Here is a 26,586-nt window from a genome sequence, read left to right as displayed (position 1 = left end):
TTTAGCCTCTTGGCTGAACTTGAGGCCTAGTGGGTTAACCAGTGCATTTGTGGGTGAATAAGAACTAGCTAGTAGTTATTCTATTCCTTTTTGGGTGTCCTACAAAGTAGAACTCCGCTCAGACTCAGCAGGCAGATTGCTTAGTGGTACGTGCCCCTACCCCCCCTCACTCCCTTCCTTCCTCTCCTTTGTCCTCCTCTTTCCAGTAGTTGTCATTCACATAGATATTATCTATGTAGCTTCTTTAAAAAAAAAAGATTTTATTTATTTATTTGAAAGAGAGAGAGGGAGAAGCAGACTCCCTGCTGAGCAGGGAGGCCGATGTGGGGCTCGATCCCAGGACCTGGAGATCATGACCTGAGCTGAAAGCAAACGCATAAGCACCTGAACCACCCAGGTGCCCCTAGGTAGCCTCCTAGTTTCAGAGAATGAGATATGAAAAAAGGGAGCCAAGTATATTCACTTATTGCCAGAAAATTTACATTGCACACCTACTGTGTGTGAGACATACTTGTGGTAACTTGGTTGGTTAAGATAAAAAAAGGAAGCAGCCTGACCTTTGCTTTGAGGAGCTTAGATCTGCTTAATGTGTGATTAATAGCATCTCTATGATACCGTTTCTGAACTTTTTGCTCTTGGGGGCCCATGGTTTAAACACCAAATAGCTCTGTATCCTAATCTGTGCAGATAGGAAGTGATTCTAAACTTTGAGCACTTATGTATTATTTGAGATCTTTGAGAATAATTACTCCATTTCCTTGTCCTTTCCTGGAATTTTGGCTCAGTTACCTAATATTGTCTTATGCTAGATTCTATTTAGAGAAGCATAAAGAAATGACACTTTCTACACGTGCATCACGGGCAGATGGCATCCACAAATACCCCTGCCTCTTTTCTGCCAGTAGCCTCAGCATCTTGGAAAAACTCAGAGCTCTGCATATCATCACCCGTTCATTGCTGGAAAAGAAGAAGGAAGCTATCACACAGGTGTGGAGCCGCTAATTGGTTTTGCCATTTTGTTTTCCACTGGAGAATCTTTGCTTTTCTCTCCTGACCTAGATTTGAAAGGGGCGGGGGACATGGTTCAGATCAAAGAATTCAAGCCTTAAATCGAACAAATGGCTTGATGTTGCTTGTGGTTGGTTACAGCCTGGTAGATACTTCTTGAGGTTTGTAAAAAGTTTTTAAAGTTTTTTTAAAAAGTTTAAAAAATTTTTTAAAAAGTTTTATTTATTTATTTGAGAGAGAGAGAGAGAGAGAGAGAAAGCACGAGCAGGGGGAGGGGCAGAGGGAGAGGGAGAGAATCCTCAGGCAGACTCTCCACTGAGCGCAGAGCCTGACGTGGGGCTTAGTCCCAGGACCCTGAGATCATGACCTGAGCCGAAATCAAGAGTTGGACACTTAACCAACTGAGCCACCCAGGTGCCCCAGCATTTTTTTTTTTTAAGATTTTATTTATTTATTTGACAGAGAGAGAGAGATAGCGAGAGCAGGAACACAAGCAGGGGGAGTGGGAGAGGGAGAAGCAGGCTTCCCGCTGAGCAGGGAGCCCGATGTGGGACTCGATCCCAGGACCCTGGGATCACGACCTGAGCCGAAGGCAGATGCCTAACGACTGAGCCACCCAGGTGCCCACGTTTGGTATTTTTTTTTTAAAGGGCCCTTTATTTTTTTTATTTTTTTAAAGATTTTATTTATTTATTTGAGAGAGATAGAAAGCACATGAGAGGGGGGAGGGTCAGAGGGAGAAGCAGACTCCCTGCTGAACAGGGAGCCCGATGCGGGACTCGATCCCGGACTCCAGGATCATGACCTGAGCCGAAGGCAGTCGCTTAACTGACTGAGCCACCCAGGCGCCCCCACATTTGGTATTTTTGACAAGAGTCAGAGATGAGGTTAAGACGCTTGGCTTGGTGGGTGGTAGAAAATGAATGAGTGATAACTGAAGAAGTTACGTTCCAACAATATGCTGTTTTAGAAAGAGTTTGGGAATTAGGAACCTGGGTTTCTTAACCCTACAATTAAGATGCCTATAGGTTTGGGTTTGAATAGGAAATTACAAAGCTAATCCATTAGAAGCTGTTTCTTTCCTAGGTGCTAATTCAGTTTCCCGCCATTATATAAATGAGTTAGGATCAATTTCACCGGCTAGTAATGCAAGACTCTAAAATAACAGTGGCTTATTACAATAGAAATTGATTTCCCCTTCACATAGAAGCCTCGCAGTAGCAAGTCATCGACCCCAGGAACCCAAATTCCTTGGCTGTACTGCTCCACCATCCCTAGGGTATACCCTGCATCCCTGTGGTCCAAGGCAGCATCTCTTCCAGACAGCAAGAACACATGTGCCTGCCAGCTATTCTATAAGGAACGTTCTCGGAAACTGCCATATATTTCTTGTACTTACACCCCAATGATTAGAATGTTATCTGCCTGATCACACCAAGCTGCAGGAGAGGCTGGGAAATGTATTCTGTATTCTGAGTGGCCAGGTGTCCAATCAAAAGTTTCTTTTGCTTTGGAAGAAGACACTGGATATTGATGAACAACTTTCAGTGTCTCCTGCAGGTACCTTATTTATGAGACCCCAACACCACGCTTCTCATAGACAAAAGGAATAGTGCAGAAAAGTTTGCCCGGTTAACTTTATTATTTAAAAAAAAAGTTTACATTTATTAACCTATTGTACAACACAATTCCAATTTAGAACAAAATTTACAAAATAAAACCGCCAAGATGCAATGTAAAACCTTTATTATCAGTTTACTGCCTTTTTACTTCCAGTGCTGTTTCCAGCATGCTATGATCTGATGCTTAGGAAAAAAAGTTTCTTTTTGATAAACTACATTTATTAGATAACTAAAACTTTGTAAATCTTTGGAGCAAGAAATTAAATTTCTTCTCAACTCCATGGCTTTATCTCATGTTATTTTATTGGTTGAAATGTATTTATATCTTTTATATACAAAGCTGCTTCAAATTCTCTTTTGGTTTAGGTGGAAAATAAATATCTCGAGGAGTAATAAAAAGTAGCTTTGACCCTGGTCCTTTTAATTGTGTTTTTAAAAGGTAATCTCGGGAAAACATTTTTCACTGAACTCCTCTACTCCATCCATAGTCTAGAAATCCTATTTTACGTCAAATATTAAAGCTTGTCCACTAACCACCCTGGCAGATGGAGCAGATTAGTTCAGTTATGCTAATAATATTTTTTTCTCTGGGGGGCAGAGGGGTAGAGGGAGAGGAAGAGAGAGAGAATCTTAAGCAGGCTCCATGCCTAGCACCCTAAGGCAGGGCTCAAACTCACTGAGTTCTGAGATCATGACTCTGAGATCATGACCTGAGGTTACATCAAGAGCCGGACGCTTAACCAACCAAGATACCCAGGCTCCTCTTTGTTGATATTTTTAAGGGTACTTAACCTTTAAAAATGCACTTAACAAATAGAAGGTTCCCAGACAAAAATACACAGAGATTTCTTCACAGTCAGCGAGGTTTCCCACCCTCATCAAGTTAGTTCACATGGTTGAAATCTATTTCTTCACCTGTAAAATGGGAATAAGATCTCTTCTACCTGTGACGCAGGATTTTGTGGTATCAAATGAGTTTGGATTAGTTACAGCACTTTGAAAGTCCTCTTTTTGTTCGTGTATCAGAAACAAAATATATACATTTAATCTACGGGAATATAGCTCTGTGTCTCCCACAGGTAGATTTTGATTTTGGAAAAGCTGTCATCCATTTACTCTTTTAATGCACTGATAAAAGACCTTGTTGTAGCTTGTTGTATAATACTCTATTTCCTAGATTCTCTGTAATCATCTTTTCTAATATTTAACATAGATGAGAAGTCAAATCCTAGTATGCCATCATTTAGAATAATAATGACCTTGAAGTTAGTCAAGGCAACCCCTAGAATAGCTTCCACCTTGTCCTCTTTGCTACTGTGTATCTTCCTGGGGAAGTGCATTGAAGATCCTGACAGAATAATGGGGGGGGGAATGGGCTCTGTTTAATATACTTTCAAAGCTGTCTACCTTGAAAGAGTATGGTGCCAGTAGTAATTCTGTCTAATTGTTTGGAAGCCAAAGAAAGATTACTGCCTGCAGTAGTATTTTGTCTTCTCTTCTCCAAATGCTCGCTGTGAAATAGTAATCAGATAAGAAAGTTTGTGGTTGGGTTGACTGAGGATTTGGCTGCTAGACACATTCTCTGAATAATACTGTGCAGTTACTCTTTGCTTAATTTCCATATAATCATAGATCTTTCTAGAACACTGTGTTTAGGATTAAGCACTGAATACCCAAACATCAAAGCAAAGGGTATGAGGTCTGATATGTTGATCTTCTTGCCAAACGTAATAATCCCATCTGGTATTGAGTAATATGTATTGTTGCTATTCAGGAGGTGAGTGGTATACTCAGACAACTGGAGAAAAAACTAATAAACCTGCCTAGCAATTTTAAATAAATATGTTGTGATCTTTACTTTTTAAAATTATCAAAAAATTGGGGCACCTGGCTGGCTTAGTTGGAAAAGTATATGACTCTTGATCTCAGAGTCGTGGGTTTGAGCCCCATGTTGGGTGTAGAGATTACTAAAAAAAAAAAATCAACTTTTAAAAAAATAAAAAATAAATAAAATTATCAAAAAATTGCTGATTTCAAGAGCATGCCTACCTGCATTCCTTCTCCATTCATCATTGTGATTAGACTTTTGGATTTTGGAGATGTGTTGTTTCAATACACATTTTTCCCACCTCTTCTTAGAAAAATAAAATTGAGGTTACTGAAATAGTCTGTAGCTTTCTTAAAGTAAAATATGAGTCTCCACTCTTTATAAGGTCTTTTTGCGGGGGGCTGGGGGGGTGGCCATTAAGCCTATGGTTTCTCAGAGGTGTTTATAAATTGTGCTACTTTGTACTTTGCATACACTTTAAAAGGAAATCGTGTTCTTAGGTTATATTTCATATCATCTTAAGATTTTAATATCTCCTTTCATGACTTGCAGGAAAGTACATGTTTTATTGTATGTTTGGGTATTTAGAATGAGACCTGATGATGATATTTAAAATAGTCTTTAGCCAGGTCACATGATTAACCTCCGTGACATGTAGGTTTGTACAGTTGAGTGTATATTTACAAATACCAGTTTTTCTTCCAGAAAATTTGTAGCTACCTACATCTTACGCCTTTTAGCTTTTAAATTTGCCTTGCAGAGTCCCTGACTCATGTATTGTGTTTTGGTTTGGGGTAACAGTCTGAGAAGCATAGTTTCCTTTTATCTTCCACCCACAGTCCTATATACATACTTTCCTGAGAACATGAGGTAGAATAGAAGCAGTCCCAAAAGAAGGATGTCTTCACTAATAAAGCATGCTTAACAAGCTCTTTGGGTCTGATTTCACTTCTGCTTCTTTAATGGCTCCGCTCCCTGACGGCCACATGCTAATTAAAGAGGTGCCACATACTCAAACCAGCAGGTTCTTATGTGATACATTGTTCTCATGTGATGCACTGTTTCTAAATTGGTATGTGGTGGCCGGTATGATCACCTAGTTGATTTAATAAAACAGTCTTTTTAGTAAAAACCCCATTTTATTGCTGCAAATTCAGAAATCTTAGTTCCCTTTTAAATGGTTGATGCCATTTCGAAAACTGTTTTGTACGGCAGGTTATTTTTCCCCCAAAGCCACATTTGAATGAAGTGATGGAGAGCTCGTAACCAACATTGGCTGAGTGATTACTGTGTGCCCAACTTTGTGCTGGGTACTGTATTCCACATCAGCCCTGTAGGGTAAGAGCTGTTACTGGCTCTTTAGTACTGTGAGCAGGCAGGCCATTAGAAATGAAGCTGTCTGTCACAAGTCACACAGCCAGTCAGCATGGAGCCGAGGTTCACGGCTGCCAGCTAACTCCAGATTGCCTGTCTGAGATGGTAACCTGGCCCTGAAACAATTTTAGTAGACTGAGCCCAGCAAAGACCCTGTCTCCAGTGAGTTTAAATTGAGAAATTGCGTGCTGATGTTACACCAAAATACTTGATAAAAATATACAAAGCGTGTAATGTTACATGGCCCAAATTTTAAGGACTATTTAAATAGTGAGTTCTTGGAATATTTACTCAAGAATCTTTAACAGAAGAATCCTCAGCTACGAATAGCTTCCTATTTCAAGGACACTCCAAAATTTTAATATTAATATTTTAAGAGAAAAAGTATGAGGAAATGAATACTCCTAAAATTGGTAAGAATTTTATTGTAACTGTTAAAAGAATGCTATGTGGAAAGTGCAAATTAAATACAATGTAGAATTTTTTAAGGCTGTAATAGACATTTCAGGGTCCCAGATATGCCTTGCAAATAAATACCAAGAAATAGAAGAGGCCCTGAGGGCACCTGGGTGGCTCAGTTGGTTAAGCGACTGCCTTCGGCTCACGTCATGATCCTGGAGTCCCGGGATCGAGTCCCGCATCGGGCTCCCTGCTCAGCAGGGAGTCTGCTTCTCCCTCTGACCCTCTCCCCTCTCGTGCTCTCTATCTCTCATCCTCTCTCTCTCAAATAAATAAATAAATAAAATCTTTAAAAAAAAAAAAGAAATAGAAGAGGCCCCGAAACTTTTGGGTAAGCTTCCCTCTTGCACCACCCCCCCACCCCGCCGCCCCACCGTCTGGAAGACTGGTGGGTCAGACTTCTGAGAGCTCACATATTTGGGACATTTTGGGGTTTGTTCCCTTGTTTCCATAGTCTTTGTTTTCTGGGGCCTTTGGCTGAGGACAGTTTCACACCATTTTCAAAGCAGCCTCCGTATGCTGCTTGGAACCCCCAGCAAATCTATAATAAATTATCTAGTCCTAGAGTCCTGGCTCCATGCTCTTGTCTCCAGAATTTGGTCATGAAGCTGTAGGGAATCGAGTCGTGCTTCTTCTATTCTGACAAGGAAGTTCTGGGTCCAGAAAAAAATAAAGAGACTAAGTAGTGAGAGAGACAGAGAGAGAAGAGAGGCAAAGGAAGCTGACTGCCAGGTGATCAAAAAGAGTTTTAAAGTTAAACTCAGGGTGCCTGGGTGGCTCAGTCGGTTAAGCGTCTGCCTTCGGCTCAGGTCATGATCCCAGGGTCCTGGGATGGAGCCCCATATTGGGGTCCCTGCTCATTGGGAAGCCTGCCTCTCCTTCTCCCTCTTCCCCTGCTTGTGCTCTCTCTCTCTCAAATAAATAAATAAAATCTTAAAAAATAAATAAATAAAGTTAAACTCAAATACAGGTGTCCCCCGCTTTTCAAAAGTTTGTGCTATGCCACGTTGCTTTTCAAAACACCTATATTAGTACCTTTGGCGCTAAGCAAAAGAAATCAAAGAGGATTTCGCTTCTATTTAAAAGGTGAAAAGTGTTCAGCCTTTGTTTTGCGATGAGCTATTACAGAGACATGTGCATCCCGCATCCCCGGCAGTGAGAGTGGCCCCATCAAGCTCCTTCCCGGGGACCTACACTCAGCAACTTAGCATCAGTTGGCCATAGCTTTGAACTGTGTCTGTGAGCATCCGTGCTTTATCTCGATTTATTTTGTGCATCTGTTGGCAAGATGTGTCCTGAGATTTCAGAAAAGCCTAAGAGCGGTTGTTTTTTTTTGGGTCTGGGTACCCTCAAAAATGTTTCCATATAAATTAATGGTAGGGGCTCCTGGGTGGCTCAGTCAGTTAAGCATCTGCCTTCGGCTCAGGTCATGATCTCAGGGTCCTGGGATCAAGTCCCACATGGGGCTCCTTGCTCAGTGGGGAGTCTGCTTCTCCCTCTGCCTCTGCCCCCTGCTTGTGTTCTCTCGCTCTCTCTCTCAAATGAATAAAAAAAAAAAAAAAATTAATGGAATTGCTTCTTAGCTTTATGCCATTTTGGCTTATGAAATGTTTCATCAACTTTCAGATAGCAAGGGAAACCTGTACTTTGTATTAAAGTATCTGACTCCTTCAGGAATAATACTGTTCAAGAGATTAGATAGGAGCAGTTGCAACTAAGACTTTGGAAGAGTTTTTTCTTCTCCCAAGAATGGAAGCATTGTGCAGAATACTCTTTTGATTTGATTTGATTTGATTTTTTTTTTTTTTAAGAGAGAGGTTGAGGGGGATTGCAGAGAGAATCTTAAGAATCCCGATGTGGGGCTCGATCTCACAACCCTGAGATCATGACCTGAGCCGAAACCAGGAGTCAGATGCTTAACTGACTGAGCCACCCAGGTGCCCCTCTTTTGAAAGATTTTTAAAACACAGATCACACAAGACCTTCAAGAGCTCCTTCAAACAGAGGGTAAATCCCTAGCCCCGGTGGCCTTGAATCTTCTCCTAGACCACTCAACCCTCACTCGAGTGACTTTTTGGTTGTGATGACATGACAGGTTATTTCCTGCCACATGGGATTTGCATTGTATTCCCTCTGTCGGGAATGCTGTTCTCTTGTCTCTTCACACGCCTGGCCCCTTGTAGTTTAGGGACACATTGTTCCTCAGAGATCTTCCCAGACTGTCCAGATAGCCCACCCCATCCCAGACACAACTGATCGTATTACCCATTGATTCCTGACCATATACCCAGCTTCTGGAATAGTACTTGGCATTTATAGGAGGCCCTCAGTATGAAAAGCGTATGAATAAGTGGATGAATGAATGACCAAATGAACATATATTCACATTTTTTATTTTGTGGAACCAGTAGTTAGATGGAGTCTGATCGGAAAGCATGACTACCTTTTCTGTTTTCCTAGGCCAGTGGTTCTTAAAAGCATGGTCCCAAACCAGCAGCACAGACTCAGCATCACCTGGGAATTGTTGGAAATGCAGATTCTTAGGCCCTACCCCAGACCTGCTGAGCCAGAAACTCTTGGGGTGGTACCCAGTGATGGCTTCTAGCAGGTGACTCCAAGTGACCTGGGGCAGTGACTGGTGCAGGACTGGATCCATCTGATGACCCCATGTATCCCCAGCCCTAAATCAATGCCTGGCACAGAGTAGACGGGAAATATTTGTTGGATGAATTACTCTATCTCCTCTTTCCTCATGACCCCCTAACTCCATGCCTTGCACATGGAAGGCACTGGGTACACGAATGTGGAGGGAGGGGAGTGAATGCCATTCTGAGGACCCCAGGGAAACCTTTTGTGCTTTGCACTGCAGACCTTGCCAAATTTAGAATCTCAGCTCATCCATTCCTCCTTCCTGTGGCCTCTGGAGCAGCAGAGGAAATTTCCAGCTGCTGCTAGATGCTAATTTGTTCTCATTTGACCCTTGGGTTCCTGCAAGTTAGCTGAGGGGAGAAGATAATTGGAGGTGGGCTTACCTCACACACAGCTCTGCTGGGAAGGGGGAAGGGGAGTGGGGAGTGGGCCCCTGCGAAGACGGAGACGAAGACAAGGCCAAAGTGCAGCCAGGCCCACAGCTCTGGCGCCTGAGGTGACTGGAAGGGGCGGGTCTTTGCTGCTCACAGATGGGCTCCTTGTTCCCACGCCAAGTATTGCTCTTGGCCCAGGAGGCTCTCAGCGCAAGAGGGACTTTCTGGGGCTCTCAGCCTTGCTATTTTTATACTCTGACTTCCAGGCCCTGCTTCCAGAGCAACACCACAAACGACGAAGGGCCACAGAGCCACTTTGAAAGGACACCCCTACTGCCGGACCGTCCTGTCAGCCTGGGACAGTGCCTTCGGCCAGATGCAGTGAGACAGATCGGAGACCATATTAGGTGCAGGATCCTGTAGGGAGGGAAGGAGGGGCAACTAGGTGGGATCTTAGCGTCTGCAGTGTGCCTGAGGCTGGAATTTGATCCTGAGGCTTCTGCTGGGGAGGGGCTGCAGATCTGTGGGCCAGCGCCAGTGGTTGCCCGGATTACTGAGGGCAGAATTCGGGAGGGAGGCCCAGAAAGGAGGGTCCTATGGAAAGCCTACACTGGCAGTGCCCTTCTGTGGACGGACCCAGACACAGGGTGGTTCAGGGCTCAGGGCCAGTCCCCTGGGGCACATCTTTGTGCTCTTGCTTAGTAGCTGTTTGCCCTTGGGCAGGTCAGCAGGCTGGTATCCGAGCCCCAGACTTACCGCCATTGTGTTCTTTGGTTTTTATCACTATTTCTTCACTTTCTCAGTTCCCCCAAGCTGTCCATATTGATTTTTCTCAGGTGTCTGAAAAAGTAACAGCCATGTAAACATGGGCACATAGTCTCCCCCCTTGCCTTTAAACCAAACAGCTGTCCTCCCTGAGCCTTAGAAAGGGGATGACGTTACTATGTTCTTCATAGGGTAGCTGTGGACCCTCCACAAGCCCCTGTGGTAAAGAAGTAATAAAGGACCTGGGTGTCAGGACCCTTGTTACTTTGTCTGTTGACACAGCAGTATTGTTACTCGCTCTTAGAACCTCCTGGCAGTGCTAATAGCACTTGGGTTTCAGCCTTGAAAGGCCTGGATTCTTGTCCTGGCTTGCTAATGTTCCCTCCCTTGCTTTCCAGCTGCCATTGAGAAGAGCATTAAATGCGGTAACGTATGTGAAGATGTGCTTTGCTTTACGGTAGGGGACTTTTTTTTGTAATGAAGGCTCTAGACCCACAGTGGGAGAAAATATTCAGGAATCATACAAAAACAAGATAACTTATTCATTTGGGGTTGGTTTGTGTTTGAGAGAAACCTAGGAAAAATTTAGCAAATCACTTTTATATACATACATATATATATATATATATATATATATATATATATATTTGAGAGGGTGTATGAGCAGGGGAGAGGAGAGAAGGAGAGGGAGAAGCAGACACCCCACTGAGCAAGGAGCCCGATGTGGGACTCAATCCCAGGACCCTGAGATCATGCCCTGAGCTGAAGGCAGATGCTTAACTGACTGAGCCACCCCGCTGCCCCGCTAATCTGCTTTAAAGGAGACGACAGGGAGACATGAGTCTTTACTTTTAAAATTAAAATTAAAATTATGAAATATTTATTTTTTTACTTACACGTTGAGAGACAGACAGACATTTGAAGAAAGAGAAGGTATTGGCAGAGCCACGGCCAGCCAGGGAAGAAGCCCAGCAAGACATGGTGGGTAGAATCTGGTCTTACCTGACCTGCTCAGGTCCTCTTGGCCCAGCCCTGCTAAGGGAGTCTGCTGGACCTTCTCCAGAGTAAGAGTCACCTTAAGATCATCTTCTTTTATCTTTATTCTTTGAACCATGATGGTCACATAATCCCATAAATTCTGTAATGAGCATTTTCCTTTGGACATAAGAAAATCTTTTTTTATAGTGGGTTTAGTGAACTTAATATATTGTTCGCTTTGGAGACCTATGGTATATAATAATAGCAATAACAGTGAATATTTTTAAAATACTTTTGAATATTTTTTAAAAGATTTATTTATTTGAGAGAGAGAGCTAGTGGGCGAGAGGGGCAGAGGGGGAGGGAGAGCGAGAATCTCAAGCAGACTCCCCACTGAGCACGGAGCCCAACAGGGGGCTCAATCCCATGGCCCTGAGATCATGACCTGAGCCAGAACCAAGAGTCAGACGCTCAAATAACTGAGCCACGCAGGCGCCCCTAACAGCAAACATTTATGTGGTAAATGTGCCTATTATATGTCAACCTTTATTCTGAGTGTTTTACACAATACTCGGTGATGTAGAGTGATAGTGTTTTGGTCCCTATTTTACAGATAGGCATCTGAATTCAGCCCAAAGAGATTGAGTAACTTGTCGGAGGTTATTCAGACAATGACTGGCTGAGCCAGAATACCAAGGCCCCATGCAGAGTTCACACTTGGTTGCCATGCCAGGCTGCATAATGCCATATTTAGAGTCTTTACTGACTCCCCTCATATCTAGTTTTACTGGAGTATTTAAAAATACTCTTCAGGCTTTCTAGAGACTTCTCCATCTTAACCCTCCTATAATCTTTCCCTAAGTAACCCCCCTCCCCACCAACAGTTGGTCTGCGTTCCAGTCTTGAGGTTGGGTAACTGGGATGAAATGCTGTGGTTTGCTTCCTGCTGTCCAGTGCTGACTGGATCTTCCTAAGGTTACTGTTCCACAGTACTTTCCCAAAAAGGAAAGTTCTCCAGGATGGAGGTCTTTTAGAATATTCCCGCTGAAAACTAGGAATACCATGACTTCAGAACTCAAGGCAGGTCTGTCAAGAAGGGGTGCATGACAGACAACTCAGTGTGAGAAAACTGCTGAGGATCAGAAGGGCAATGAAACCATCAGACATCATTTCCTTTCTGCAATGTCAGCTCCTTTGTCATCAGCAAACCTTCACTAAGTAATTTCCTGAGAATCAAAAGGGGTTGGAACTTTCTCCTCTTACCACCTGGTGTTTATAGATTTTTTTCCTCTGTTGATTGAGTCTGCGTGCCCTTCTTCATGCCATATGCACTGTGGTACTCATACGAGGGCAACCATTTTAAGCCGCTTTGCAATATTTTGAATCATCTTTTGACAGAAGTGGCTTCTTGGGATTTAGATGTCTTGGCCCCACTGTACTTTGGTGTTAGCTATGGTTTCAAACTTAATTTTAAACAATAACAGTAAGAAGAAACCTGATCCCTGTTTTCAAGGAAAATCATGCATACAACACTAGTATGGGAAACAGATAAAAATGGTGCTGTTGTGGTCAGAAGGGTCTAGAGGGACCTGGAATTCCACCCCCCTGCACCACTGTCTTCCTCCCAATGTGGTGACAGTTGAAAAACTACGGACCTGTTGAATAAGGTCCAAAGTACTTACTTAAATATATACATAATTTTATTATGTAGGAAAACAAAGGAAATTGGGGCTATTTAGGTTAAACAAAATGAACTGTAATGAGGCTGAAGGCCTATTTCTTACTGTTCCCTGTGGAACCTATCAATAAGAAAAGAACCAAAATCTCAACTCAGACTCTCTTGGCCACCAGCCCAGGACTCTTTCCAGTTTGTCATATTATGTTTCCTTTTATCCATAAGAACATTCACATACACCATCAAAGGGAAGTAAACATTGCTATTCCTGGGGGTTGTGAAATTGCTCTGTTTTGTGAAACTGCACAGAACTGATTTGTTCAGAATTCTTCTTTTGCTAAGATCCGTCATTCAAAGACATCATTCATTCATTCATTCATTCCTCCCTCACTCCTTGTTTATTCTTCCTTCCTTCCTTCCTTCCTTCCTTCCTTCCATCCACCACTCATCCAATGATGTACAAGACAGATATGATGTCTCTGCCCTCACAGGGCTTACATCCCTTAAAACCCAATGTGGGATGATGCAGAAGGGATTCTGTAAATGTTTCTGGAACTGTTAATAATACTGTAGAATTGCCGACCTCACTTTCTCCATCATAATCATATCACCATCATCAGTTTTTAGCAATGGAATAAATCCCCTTTTAATTTTTATTCCAACAAAATCTCCGCAGAGATCTTGGTTTCTGTCCTTGGTCCGACATGATTCCATATTCTGGTACATGCTCATGTCCCAGCTGTAGAGACAGCTAGGATAAATTTATAAAACTCTGGCCCTCGGACTTCAAAAACCACAGAAATGGCAACTGGCATCCTTTTTATGTTCTTTCAAGTCCCAAAGTGTGGTTCTGTAAACCACTAGAATGGGACAAGGAAATACCCTTGGTAGGATTTTCTCCATCTTAATCCAGACACCCGTGTATTTTATTTTTCCTGTGCCAGTTGAGATGCAAAAGACCAAAACAACCCCTCCACCCCCTAAAAAGGAGACAGGACAAAGGAGTGTATACATGTTTGTTTCGAGTAGTTTCTGAAAATTTGGGGTAAGTTGAAATTATTTAATTATGCCTAATTTCCTGTGGGGGGAGGTGAAATTTCCATCATAATTTGAGGCAAGTGGCAGTTTTGCCTCTGGCAGATTTAAATGAGAAAAGTGAATGCTGGGATGCCAAACACGCGCATGAATGCACATCTGTGCCCTTAGTCTTAATCAGCCTCTTTGTTCGGTCCCCTTTCTCCTTGTTGCCCCTGGAACAGCGGCAGTGACCCCTGCCCACGTGATGCGGTGACATTTGCACAGAGCAAGGCCCATGTGCTTCTCTCTTGAATTACTGTGATGTGTCCCCCCGCCCCCGTTCTTGCAAATGGCTCCACGGGAAAAGGCCTGATCCGTAGAAAAAAGTGATCCCCCGATTGAAACAGAGGTTTCTTAAGTTTTACTGCCTACATGCATCCGTTGATAACAGCTGCCTGGGATTTCCCCACTGTGCCTCTGTCTCTGTGGATTTCCTCCTCTACGTGCTTCTCTCTCTTTCCTCGTGCACTTCAACTCCTCTCATATTCAACTGAAAGAAGGCCAAAATGAGATTCTGAAAAGCAAACCAGTCTCCAGTAAACTGATAAAATATTGATATAGGACAGGGATTGCTGAAATTGCTCAGCACATGTATTTTATTCTCCCCCCCACACACACAGTATTTAAAACATCACTTTTTTAAAATTTGAACACCTTTGGACTTTGCACCTGCTTTCCTTTGCCACAATCCCCACCATTCTCTGTTGTATTCCACACCCCCCCTCCTTCATGAATTCACATTACCAGTCTTGAATTCCAAGGCTTTTCCAGTCTGCCTTCCTTAGGAATCTTCTGTGTACAATTTAGAATTCTGGAGTATTACAAAAGACATCCCTGCTTTGTAGATGTTTACAGTCAAATGGGAGGAGTTGTGAAAGCAAAGGGAAGAAGAAATAAATACAGTACTCATTTACAGGAAGTCGTTAAAAAAATGAGAGTTATACTCATTGCTGAGAATGGTATAAGATGCCAACTGGTAAGTCTTACTGATTTGTAAAGGAGTCAGTAGATTTTGTGTGTAACCTTGCAAATTTTGCTTGGGTAGTTGATTTTGTCTAATGGAGCTTTAGCTTGTTCATAGGGTTCTTGAATCTGTAAGATGACGTGATCATGGGTCCTTTATGTCTGTATTCTCAAGTGTCAGTCTTCCTTTCCAGTTCTCTTATTTCTTTCCATATTGTCCCCTTTACCATACTTTGTGTCCACAGGATGGCTTTAGTTGTCAGTAGTGCTACCGACATACCTGCCTATGGAATTCTCCGGACTATTAGTGCCCAAAATGGAACACTTTAATTGTTTCCTCTTTTAAGAAAACCCTCTTGTTTTCCATTTCCCAGCAGATATCTGGAGTGATCACTCCTTTCAGACTGATCCAGATTTGCCGCCTGGCTGGAAGAGAATCAACGACATCGCTGGGACCTATTATTGGCACATACCCACAGGGACAACTCAGTGGGAACGCCCCGTCTCCATCCCAGCCGATCTTCACGGTTCTAGGAAAGGGTCACTTAGTTCTGTAACGCCATCTCCCACCCCAGAGCACGAGGTAAAATGGAGTATCTTTTTAACAGCTTAGTAGAGTGGATGTGACTTGTGATTTCTCTTTAGACTTGTTGCTTCTGCCCCACCAGGTCATCAAGGTAAGTTTTTTGATTATCATGCATGCTGCATTTGAAACCCAAAAATGCTTCCTCTTAGTGTAAATAGCCTTAATACCATCGTTCAGGGATGTTTTCATTTTTTTCGTGGCTTTTGGTCTCTTGAAAACAGCATTCTAGGTATAGAAAGTAAGGGAGGCTGATTAATGAGAAGTGGTTAAGATTCCCTGGGGCTCACTGAACCGATACTTTACTCTGCAGGTGCCCTCGCATGGTGCTGCTCCATAAAATATTTACACACAGAAGAATGTCTCTTGGCCAGATGTGTTATAATTACTGCATCTCTTATTAGCCTTAGGTCCGTTTGACTGCATGGAAGGGATGTCTGCAAGAATAACCCTTGAGAGCCCTTCAGTGCGTTATTTCTGTATTTTTTTTAAAGGATCTGTTTATTTAGCAAAAGTGACATGATTTTAGACATAAATAGCAGCATAAATTTCTGCTATCCCCGAGGAGGAAATGTGATGTTTAAACAAAGAATTGAGGCATGAAAAAAAAAATTCCACTGTGGTATTTATTAGTACAGAGATTCTTGCGGCAAACCTTTGTGAATCCCGGTAACAAAATATTCAAGAGTGCGGCCGTTGGAAAAGGTCACAAGTAAGCGATGGCTTTTTCCGGAAAAGTAGTTGGAATGCTAACACAGGCACGTCTGCCTGTGTGACCACAGTCTTTTATTCTTTCAACAACCCATGTTCTTTGACCTTGAGGCCTTGGAGGGGATCTAAACTGGGGGTCTCTCCCCGGCAGAACTCCTCCGTGTTCTTGCAACCATTCTCAGCCTTCCTGGCTTTGAAAGGAGACAGTATCTTGTTTCTTACATCCGGGCTTATTGACTTGCTCTTCTCCGGGAGGCAGGAAGACCTACATTCCAAGCCCATTCCTCCTAGTACAGGGCTTCAGCATCTCCCTTCCCCAAGCCTAGGCCTCAGATTCTCCGTCTTTCCAGGGACGGGTTGGGGTGAGCTCTTCCCTCCTTGAGAGACAGGGGCCTTGGTTGGTTGGCACGTGAGCCTGATAATCAGGCACGTGTTTCCCTATTGCTGAACCACATAGGATTTTGTTGCTTATCACTGGGCAGCTTATGGTAACTTTTTATTGAAGTATCATGTTCCTCTTCGCTGAGCAAATTCCATTCAGTTACTCATCTTGTTAGGTGCGCGGGGGGACAAAGACGAACCTCAAGGAGCTTAGCATGACATGGACTCCTCCTACGATCCCAGCCTAATTGTGTCTTGGCATTATCCCCTGGGCCTCCGAGTGGCCTCCCAGAAGCCGAGCCAGCCAGGAGACCACCTCTGCTCTCTTTTTCTCCCTTTTTCTCACCTGTACATCCTTTCTCTTGGCATCTTTGTTAGACTCTCTTTCTCCATTCCAGGGGTTCGCTCCCCTATTTTAACCCTTTAACCATCTTCACACGGGAGTACCCTACAACCAGAGAATGCTAGGATGGGAAAGGGTCAGCTGACCCCAGGATCCATACATTACAGACAGGGAAACTGAGGCGCAGACAGGACAGTGACCGGCGACACCGCTGGGTCTAGAACTCAGAGATCCTGAATGCTCCTGAATCCTAGGCCAGGGTTGTTCTCACTCCATTTCCCTGGCTTTGAGATTCCAGCCTACTCTGCTTTCTCATTGTCCCAGAAGTTAGATGAGATTCCCTTTGAGATGTCGCTTTTGTCCTGGGAAACTCTTGTCCTCTGTATGTAGAAGAAATGAAGTTCTTCTTAAAGCCTGCCTCCTGAGGCCGAGGTGTGGATGTGGTAAAGTCCAAGGAGGGCAGCCCAAGGTTTATGGGGCTTGGATTTTTATTTCTTCGATGAATATGGCAGGTTTTCATTTCCATGTTTTCTGCAGAAAACCTTGGGAAGAATGCATCACAGGTAGGCAGCTGGCCCTGGGGAGGATGGTCAGGCAGCAGAGTCCACCTGTAATCCCCGAGCCGCCTCCTGATGCGCACATGGGTCTGTTCTTCCCCTTCTCTACGCCCGCCTCCCGTTCCTGTCCTAGCTACCTCTCAGGGCCCCTTCCCAGGCTCAGATTGTGTCCCATGGCCCTCGCTTCCTGCTTCCTCTCCGTGGGTTCAGTGTTCCCCTAATGTATCCACAGCGCTCAGGGTCCCTGCTGCTATTCATGATTTAGTGTGGCTTTCAGTGTATTTTCATAAATGTCATCTCATTTGTTCCCTTCAAGACAGAGAGGACAGCTGATATGTTCCTTACTTAAGAAAAGAGTTAACTAAAGCTCAGTGAGTTCAGTAACCGTGCAGCTGGTGTAGGAGAGGCATGTGTCTAGTTCTCAGACTCTGGATCCTATGCTCTGCCCCTGGTACTATGGGACTTTCTACCTTGCTGTCCGTCTGATGCCTCTCTTCTACTATTGACCATGCCATTGTGCTGACCCTTATCCCTCCAAGGAACTTTGTTAAAGGACGCATCATTTTAAGTTTCAGGGAGAGAGAGAGAGAGAGAGCGCCACTCCTATCCAGCACTTTAATAGACCAATGGACTAGATGTTCTTCCAATCAGCCTTTTAATTGTTCACTTCATACACATTTTCCCCGTGTACGTAGGCCATTATGTCCCAAAACCAAGCACATTTAAAAGGCAGTATGTTAAAATCCTAGAAGCAAACGTATGAGCATGTAGAGAGAAGAGGACAGGGGGTAGGAGAAAGACCCAGCCTGCCGTATGTATACCCAGGACGTTTAGACGCTGACATGGATATTAAACCAGAGGTACCAAAGGTAATGGAGTGTTTATGGTGTCAAGCTCGTGCCTTATCCCGTGACTCCTAATAGAACCCTATGCATCGGAACTGTCGTTGTCATTCGCTTTTTACATTTGACAACACTAAGACTGAGAGGCGAAGCTTGCTTGAGGTCACACACCTGTTAGTGGTGGAACCAAGCTTCAGTGAAGGTCTGCTGACCCCCACCCCACCCCACCCCAGGTTTCACGGTTCTGTTTATCGGTGGGGCTTGGCGAGTCTCACAGCTCTTCATCTCAATCCAAGGGCAGGCAGTGTCCTATGCAGAGCCTCCTAGAAAATGACTTCTCTTGATAACATTGTCTCAGGTGCTAATGACAGTGGAAGAGAAATGATTATTTCCCTGACACCATTTCTTTGATCTCTAAATAGAATCTACTTCATACTAGTTTGGAACCATGAGAGAAAACAAAAGGTTAAGGACGAGAAGAAACTTGTAATATGTCATGTTAGAAATGCATATTTTATTCAGCTTTTCCCCCAAGCTCGTTTAGGGGGAAAAAAAACAACCCAAATCTGTTGACTCTGCTTCACGAAAGTTTTGTACTGAAAGCTTCCTTACAGTTTGAAAATTTTACATTTCACATTCCAGAGCTCACCAGGGAGGTGCTAAGCACAGTGGATAATGTTTCCTCTGTGCACGCCAGCAGTATTTTCTAAAGTTTATAAACAGGCCAGGAAGCATTTGCTATTAAAATTGGGCCCACAGTGATCTCCCCCTCCCCTCCCCAGTCCATCGATTTGTTCCAAATTACTTGGATGTCGAATTTTAGAGAGAAGAAAGGAGCTACACTAAGTATTTTTATGAATCACTGTTGGCCTGTAGGCAAGTCTTGTCTTATAATGTTTCCAACTGAAGGTGTTTCCCGGTTCCTTAAGAAGAGAAGTATGGAGGAGAAAGTGCGTTTGGAGCAAGGGGATGGGGAACTGCTTCTCAGAACTGTGATCTTGATCATAATTCACTCTGTTCTTGCTACATTACTCCTGGGATCTGTCAGGGCCCTGAGCTGCTAACTCCCTAGGAGGGGAAATTCCGTGTATTACATTAGAACCTGTGGAATTTCATATATATTTAAGAAATAAGATGAAAACACAAAGGAGCTATTCTGTCATCTTTTTTCTGAACTCTTGACCCAAAGTAATCATGACTGGCGAGAACCTTCAAGAAGGGCCTAGTGAATGCTGTGACAGTGTTTCTCAGCCTGTGAGCCAAGGCCGGTGGCCAAGGTGACCTCTGAGGCATGTAGAATATTTTGATTCCTTGGTCCCTACCAGAGGCCACTAAGCTAGATGCTCTGCGGGTGGGACCTGGAAATCTGCCTTTATCATAAGCTTTCCAGGTGATTCTGTGAGTACAAGAGCTGGCCCTCTAATGAATCTAGTATCCCTCTCTTTGTTTATATTTCACTTCTTCTTTGGACCCATCCCAGCTTCTCCTGGGAATTACTGCTCTCATCCCTCCACTTTGAGAGCCCTTTATTCCATAGTGTCTTTTTTATAGCAGCATTACTTGTGGCATGTCAGTCTCCCTCCTTGGGGGGCAGTGGGGGTGAGGACCTGTTCCCCCTCATCTTGTGTCCCCAGCACCTGGCACCGTGTCTAGTACATGGTGAAGCTCATTACGTGTTTGCTGAATGAAGGAATAAACCAGTGTCGTAGCTGAGTGAGTTCTTAGTTGACTTGCTATAGCAGCAAAGCTAGCACCAGAGCCCTGGGTCTCCTGACCCTCCTCTGGCTCACAGAGATGAATTTAATTGCACCCGTATTTGGCAATCTGTTTACTAGTTTAACTCTTTTTTTTTTTTTACTTCTCTGGGTTATGTTTGCCTGATAAGCCATCCGCCAAAACACAGAAAGCATTTAAAAAGAAGTTAAAAAAATGTGCACACATCTATGGATTCAATGCTCATTAACATCACCTGGCCTGTTCCTTAGAGTTCCGAGATTCTGGGTGCTCTGCATTTATCATCAAGGCCACACGTACCGAGGCTCAGGTCTTGACAGAAGAGGATTAAGAAGCATAATTCATAATCCTTCATAGTCCGTAGGTCCCCCAGTTTTTTATTCTTACCAATGGCCATTTTTTTTCCTCCCTGGAAAGAGAGAGCAGAGGATAGGGGAACTGCCATGTCTTGGGCACCTTCAGGCAGGCGGCCCCTATGCTAAGGGCTAACGCTCTTGATCTCAGTTTGTCCACACTCTGATGGTGAGGTCTTCTTATTAGCCCTGTTTCTAGATAAGGAACTGAGGTCACAGAGCAGATGAGAGCAGAAGCAGGATTTGAACCGGGCTTTGCAGCAGAACTTCTGAAGTTCACGCACATGGAGGTGATGATTGTAACTTCTGTCAAAGTCACTAGGGGACGTTCTTTTGCTTTCCTCTCTGCCTGGTTCTCAGCGGGTTCACCCTCCATGCTTGCTCTCCAGGTTACATTTTGATACCACTTCTTAGAAGCTTTCTCGTCCCCCTGGACCCATCCTCAAGAGCTTGCTATTAACATCGTCCACTCCAGTGTTAGCTTTTTTTCAGCAGAAGGACAGTGTATCACTTTCATTTGATTTGTAGAATTGCTTTCTGAGATCCCAGAAGAGAAAAAAGGAAGAAGAAAATCCTCCATAGTCAAGGTTATACAATTGGATTCCCTTAGTGGGTCCACCCTCACACAGATTCTGCTGTATGGTCACAAAGGGCACCATGCTGAAAGGTCATGAAGGGTCGTGATAAGCACCATGCTCCAGGGGCTGGGTCATTCCCCAGGGACACCACCACCTCTGAGGAGCTAAGGCTCCAAGGCTCTCCCAGAACTCAGTGTGATCACTTTGATCAGGGGAAGGGGTGCTTCACCTGGTCAAGGTCAAGAAAAGCACCAGGAGAGTATGTCCCCACCTGTAACTCTGGCCCCAGAACATTCCATTGTGCAAAGATTTAGCTGCATTGCCTGAAAGATTATCAGTTGGGAGGTCATTGCTCATGGAACACGGTCTCTGTTCTTCCTTGACTAGGCTTGTCCCTGTCCGTCATCTTTGTCCTTCCTGAGGCCCAGTGCCCACCTGCCCTTCCCTCTCTCACTGTCTCTTTGTCTCATCTCCTCTTTCATCTCTCACTCCCGCCATGCAGACTACAGACTTTCTGTAGAACCAAACAATCTCTTTGGGTTGTCTTTAAAAAAAAAAAAAAAAAAAATGATTAGCTAGAATGTTGTAGTCTCTCTTTAAAAAAAAAATTAGATGAATAGAATATGTGGTTATTAAAACTCAAGACAGATTTTGTTGCCCTTAATTTTTTTAAAAAAGAGAAAAATTATGGTCACTTCTATAGGAAAGAGAATTTCTAAAAATGAGAGCTTTTAGATATAGGAGGGAAAAGGGTCTTTTGTTCTAGGCATAACATAGGTTCTCTTAGCCCATACTTGAGTTTTGTACTAAAGAGTTTCTTTAAGAGTCCCCATGTTATTTTAGCTTTTGAAAAATTGCTTTATACGACCTTTGTTTATTTAACTCCATAAGAGGTGATTGTTGGAAGTTTGCCAGCTGACTCATGTCTCCGTAGCATAAGAGTTGGATTCATAGAATTTTAGAATTATAATCAACTTTTACATTACAGGGACCCAACATAAATACATTAAAAAAAATTTTTTTTTAAACCATACACGCATACAGAGAACTATTTTAATTAAATGCTGAAGACTTTTCTGAATACTTGTTTTGAAAAAATACTCTTTCTGTCCTGTCCCCACACCGTGCCTGTTGAGGATAATTTGATTTCGGATTCCTCTTGTCAGACACCCACTCTTTTTTTTTTTTTTCAATTTCTCTATGAGAACATAATTACCTGGAGTCTTACTAATTCACCATCTGATACCCTTTTTTAACATTCAAGTTTAATGAAAAAACAAATATTCCTCACATGTAAACTGTGATGATGATTTGGGATCAAAGAGGCTTATTTTCCTTTAAAAAAGAAAGAAGAAATTCTAGCTTAAAATTCTTGGCATTTCAGGTACTTATCGTTTGAGTCCCCCTACAAGGGTGATTCTAACCCTTTCTCGGTCACCGACCCCTCTGGAAATACGGGAAGAGTGGGGGATCTTCTCCCCAGGAAAACGCACACGCGCAGAACCCCAGCCCCATGTCAGGGGGCCTCCCAGCTCTAACTAACACGTTAAGACCCTCCCGTGTTAGGAATTTTCTCCTCAGTGAAAACTGAGCACTGCTTTGGGGGATGGAGTATAGAGGCGAAGGGCTAGGCAGCACTCCTGCTCTTTTGCTCAATAAAAGAGATTATTTTTTAAAAAGTAGATACAGTGGTGTAAGTTCCACTTTATTTTGAAAAACTGCAGTTAGGGTGCTTAGTCCAAAAAGGAAAGCGACAGTGACACCAGCTGTGCAGTGGTGACGAGAGATCTATATTTGCAGGGACTCGGCGCTCGTCGCGTCCTGCCGAGTTAAAGGAACGCCTGCCTCTTCCAACGCTCGGCACATCTGAACTTCTCTGCCTCCGCTCTGAGTGGGTTTCAAAATTATACTAATGTCGTGAGCAGAGATCATGGGTCCCCATTCCCGTCTCATTTTCAAAACACTTTAGTTGAAAGGCGACTGGAGCAAAAAGTCTCCGCTCTTGATTTATTATCCGAGGAAAGAGGTGATTCACCTGACACATCCGTGGAACGCATTCATAACCATGTCCCTGGGTTTTGTTTGCTTCGTTTATTTCCCCAAATGTTCCATGAGAAGTATTTGGATATTCACTCACTGTGGTAGAAAGGAAAAACAAAAAAAACCCCAACAACATTGCCTGTTGTCTGAGGGCAATGGAAGGGCTGTTTAGATTCAAAGATCTATTCTGAGCGGTCTCCCAACAAGGCAAGGTTTCGTGCTTTGTTCTAGGATTCTGCTTACAAAATCATTTTGTGATCAAACACTCCTTGTGTGGCAAGGAAGCAGAGCTTCTTATGAACTGGAAGAATTTACATGAGACTGTGGAGAGCTGTTTTTGGTCAGTTAAATCTCGGCAGATGTTGACATCCGGCTGCGTTCCTTCCTCTCCCTCCTACCCTTTCCTTGTCCTTTTCTCTTTTACATGAAATAGTTTGAGCCCCAGGTTCTTATGCCCTTGACTGGGGACATTCCCCCGTTTTCAAATCCTCACAGTGACAGGTACCATCCCTAATCCTGCCCCCATCCCCAGAAGACAGTTCTGTTCGGTTACCGGGAGAGAGAAAGTTTCCCGTGGTATTAGGTCCACTAGGCATTTAGTCTGTGAGCTTGAGGCCACGTCTAGAAGATCTAATACCAACTGCTAGCGGTGGTCAGTCATTTCCGTGGTAAGTAACGCGAGCACCATCTTCCTCCTCCCGCCCCAGGCTTCAGGAGATAATCTAGATCTAGAACCGGCTAACCAGTTGCTGGTAGAGTGAATTTGTTCCCTAACCCGTCCTGTGAATATCAATGCTAACAACAGTGTCTTGTGTTTTTTTCTTTTCCTCTTTTCCTTTTTTTTTTTCTTTTAAATCAATGTGCTTTTTCCTATGTGAATAATTATATGTCTAGAAACAGCCATGGAGTGATTTTGCTGTTCTGAATGGGGGAAAGATTAATAGTGACATTTGGAAGGCAAGTATATTGTCAGATTCTAGATCATTTAATATTTTGTCCTTTCTGCATGGCTGTGGCTGTATCTTTTTCTTCTTCATGAATATCATCCATTCTGCAGGGACGCCGTGATGGGGCTTGTTAGGAATGCCCAGCTCACACACATGTTGCCTTTTTTTTTTTTTTTTTGATGTGTCCTTTTGTGAATGACTTCAAGCTGACTGCCCCAGGTCCCCTGTTTCTTGTAAGAACCTGGGGCTTGCACTGAGCCAGCATCCAGCAGCCCTTGCATGCCCTTTTTCTGCCTAAGCTCACATACACTCTCTGCCTCATGCCGGGAGGACTTTTCTCCCCTTTGATATTTGAGGCCAAGTCAGGGGCCCTCCCCCTTTCTCCATTAACAGGGATCTATTTTCCCCTAGGATTTGCATGCAGCCACAGTTAACCCGGACCCCAGTTTAAAAGAGTTTGAAGGAGCAACACTCCGCTATGCATCTTTGAAACTCAGGTAAGACATGGGAAGGACCTGCCATAATGTGTGGCTTCGTGCAGCTAGAGTTTACAGTAGAATTCTAAGTCCAGTTTTCTGTTTTTCTTTCTAGAAATGCCCCACGTGCTGATGATGATGATTCTTGTGGTATCAATAGTGACCCAGAAGCCAAGGTTTGTAAGAAACGTGCTTTCAGCAGCCGGGTTATGTTCTTGCATCGAAGTAATGGCTTTGGAAATGGCTCAGTTTTTATAAACTGTCAACCCAGAGCCACTGACTAAGGAATTATTCCTCCATCCTCTCTCTTTGCTGACTTCCCCAGCACTTGAAATAAATCCCTAGGCCACGTTCGGTTTGGGAGGATTTCCATAACCATCAAGACTGTGCCAGTATCTCACTACCTCAGTTCTTTGCACAAAGTACAAGTTTGTGTAACAATAAGTTACAATTATTGTCCAAGTGAGTGGGCTTCAGAAGCCTTGCAGAGCAATGGGAGGGTCTGTCGACGGGTGGTACGAGGCTCCTCATGCCCACCTCTTCCAGAACAGCCTCACACCTGCACCATCTCTCTCAAACACAGGTCTGATTTATGATGGGTCCCATGCCTGGGCTTTCATGCAGTGTGGTCGCCATCTTGAAATTCTTAATACTCTTATCTTTGGATTTGTGTTTTTGTAAGCGACGTCCAATGGGGCGATGCACCAGGGAGTTGGAGCCTTGGTTTAGGAACAGTCCTGCTATCTCCCTACGTCCCTGAGCTCGTTCCCCTCCTCTTCGGCACCTCAGGCCCTGCCACACATCCTCATGCCTGCCTCCAACCAGCAATCACTCCTGCTAGTAGGGGCCTCACTGGGAGCATGGGGCGAGCTGGCTTGGGACACACATGCTCCCATGGCATCTCGAGAGAGGGCAAAGTAGTGGCCTACCCAGCCCAGGCTGACAGCACAGCGGTGTGTTGGATTGGGGGCAGTTCAGCCCACTCCCAATCCGGGTACCTGGTGTGTTCTGGCACAGGTGTTGTGGTATACTTGAGGGTCACCTATCTGCTGTGCCTCAGGGAGTGTAGGGGAGATGGGTCCACGGGAAAGGGGTATTCCTGACTCAGTTTCCCCATTCCTGGCCAGGGCGTGGGCGCATCAGTCCAGCAGCTCCGGGGATGGAGAACCCAGAAGGTGTTGGTCCCTGGCAGTGGACAGGGCCCCTGGGCATTTGTGAGGGTCTGCGCTTACCCTGCAGGTGTCCTGTGCCCAAGAGAGCATGACTTTAAATACCAAGGAAAACACACTGTAATGAGTGAAGAGAAGGAATGCAGAAGAAAGGCAACAGTTTTGTTTCAGCCCTTTTTATGGCAGTTTTTCCCCTGCCTTTTGAACAGGGGCTCTGCATTTTCATTCTGCATATTACCTTTCCATTTGCAAATTATGTAGCTGGTCCTCGATATTTTTTCTTACTCCCAAAGCAGATAGGTGTCTGTGAATAAAACAGCCAGTAAGCTCCCTTAGTAATAGTTAAATGGGGAAACACCATGCAGTTTCAAAACCTTGACTCTTCGGCTAGAAACTGCCATGCCGCCTTCAGGGCTGTGGGAATCGGGGCCCGCAGTTGAACAACCCGCCCCCGCCGCTGCTAATCTGCCCGGCAACGTGTTCAGCACAGATGAAGGCCATCCCCAAGCCAGCGGCATTCTGAACAGGTCCGTGGGCTGCTAACGTGCTGGTCTTTATTTATTTTTTTTTTTTTTAAAGATTTTATTTATTTGAGAGAGAGAGAATGAGAGATAGAGAGCACGAGAGGCAAGAGGGTCAGAGGGAGAAGCAGACTCCCCGCGGAGCGGGGAGCCCGATGCGGGACTCGATCCCGGGACTCCAGGATCATGGCCTGAGCCGAAGGCAGTCGCTTAACCAGCTGAGCCACCCAGGCGCCTAACATGCTGGTCTTTAAAGATAAGTTTTATGGCGGGGAGCGGATGCAGTAAAACAGGAAGGCGGGACTCATTTGCTGTGCACCCAGGTGTTTTACAAGGGTTATCAGGCGGAGGCTGGAGGTGGAGGGGGAAAGGGCTGGGGAGTGATGGCCGCGTGAAATTGATGAGAGTGGGCGGGGAGGGGTGAAGCGGGAGGGGAGGTGGAATTGGTTACCAGGAACAGGAGGCCTGGTTGAAACATGACCCAAGTTGTGCTTTCTCTTTTTACCTCCCACTGGTCCTGTTCACTGAATTCTTTATCTGCCCCTGGTAGGGCCCACGTGTCTGTTCCAACACCTCTTG

The 26,586-nt window shown here is 44.2% G+C and overlaps 1 protein-coding gene across 20 annotated transcripts in view; it reads left to right on the top strand.

The window, feature by feature from the left end:
* The window catches only part of APBB2 (amyloid beta precursor protein binding family B member 2), a 356,077-nt gene that overhangs the window by 225,098 nt on the left and 104,393 nt on the right, over nucleotides 1-26,586 (top strand). For 15 of the 20 annotated variants that reach the window (XM_027599383.2, XM_027599387.2, XM_027599390.2 and 12 more), the window contains 4 exons: nucleotides 15,147-15,355; nucleotides 23,789-23,851; nucleotides 24,253-24,338; nucleotides 24,433-24,493. In XM_027599383.2, coding sequence (XP_027455184.1) covers nucleotides 15,147-15,355; nucleotides 23,789-23,851; nucleotides 24,253-24,338; nucleotides 24,433-24,493 — 419 coding nt within the window. The remainder of the gene's footprint in view (nucleotides 1-15,146; nucleotides 15,356-23,788; nucleotides 23,852-24,252; nucleotides 24,339-24,432; nucleotides 24,494-26,586) is intronic. The other 5 variants (XM_027599394.2, XM_027599392.2, XM_027599396.2 and 2 more) reach the window with 3 other exon arrangements.

The sequence above is a fragment of the Zalophus californianus genome, chromosome 2, assembly GCF_009762305.2.
Source record: "Zalophus californianus isolate mZalCal1 chromosome 2, mZalCal1.pri.v2, whole genome shotgun sequence".
Taxonomy (NCBI): domain Eukaryota; kingdom Metazoa; phylum Chordata; class Mammalia; order Carnivora; family Otariidae; genus Zalophus; species Zalophus californianus.
The sequence above is the reverse complement of the archived record's forward strand: the minus strand, read 5'-3'. Positions and strand labels throughout refer to the sequence as shown.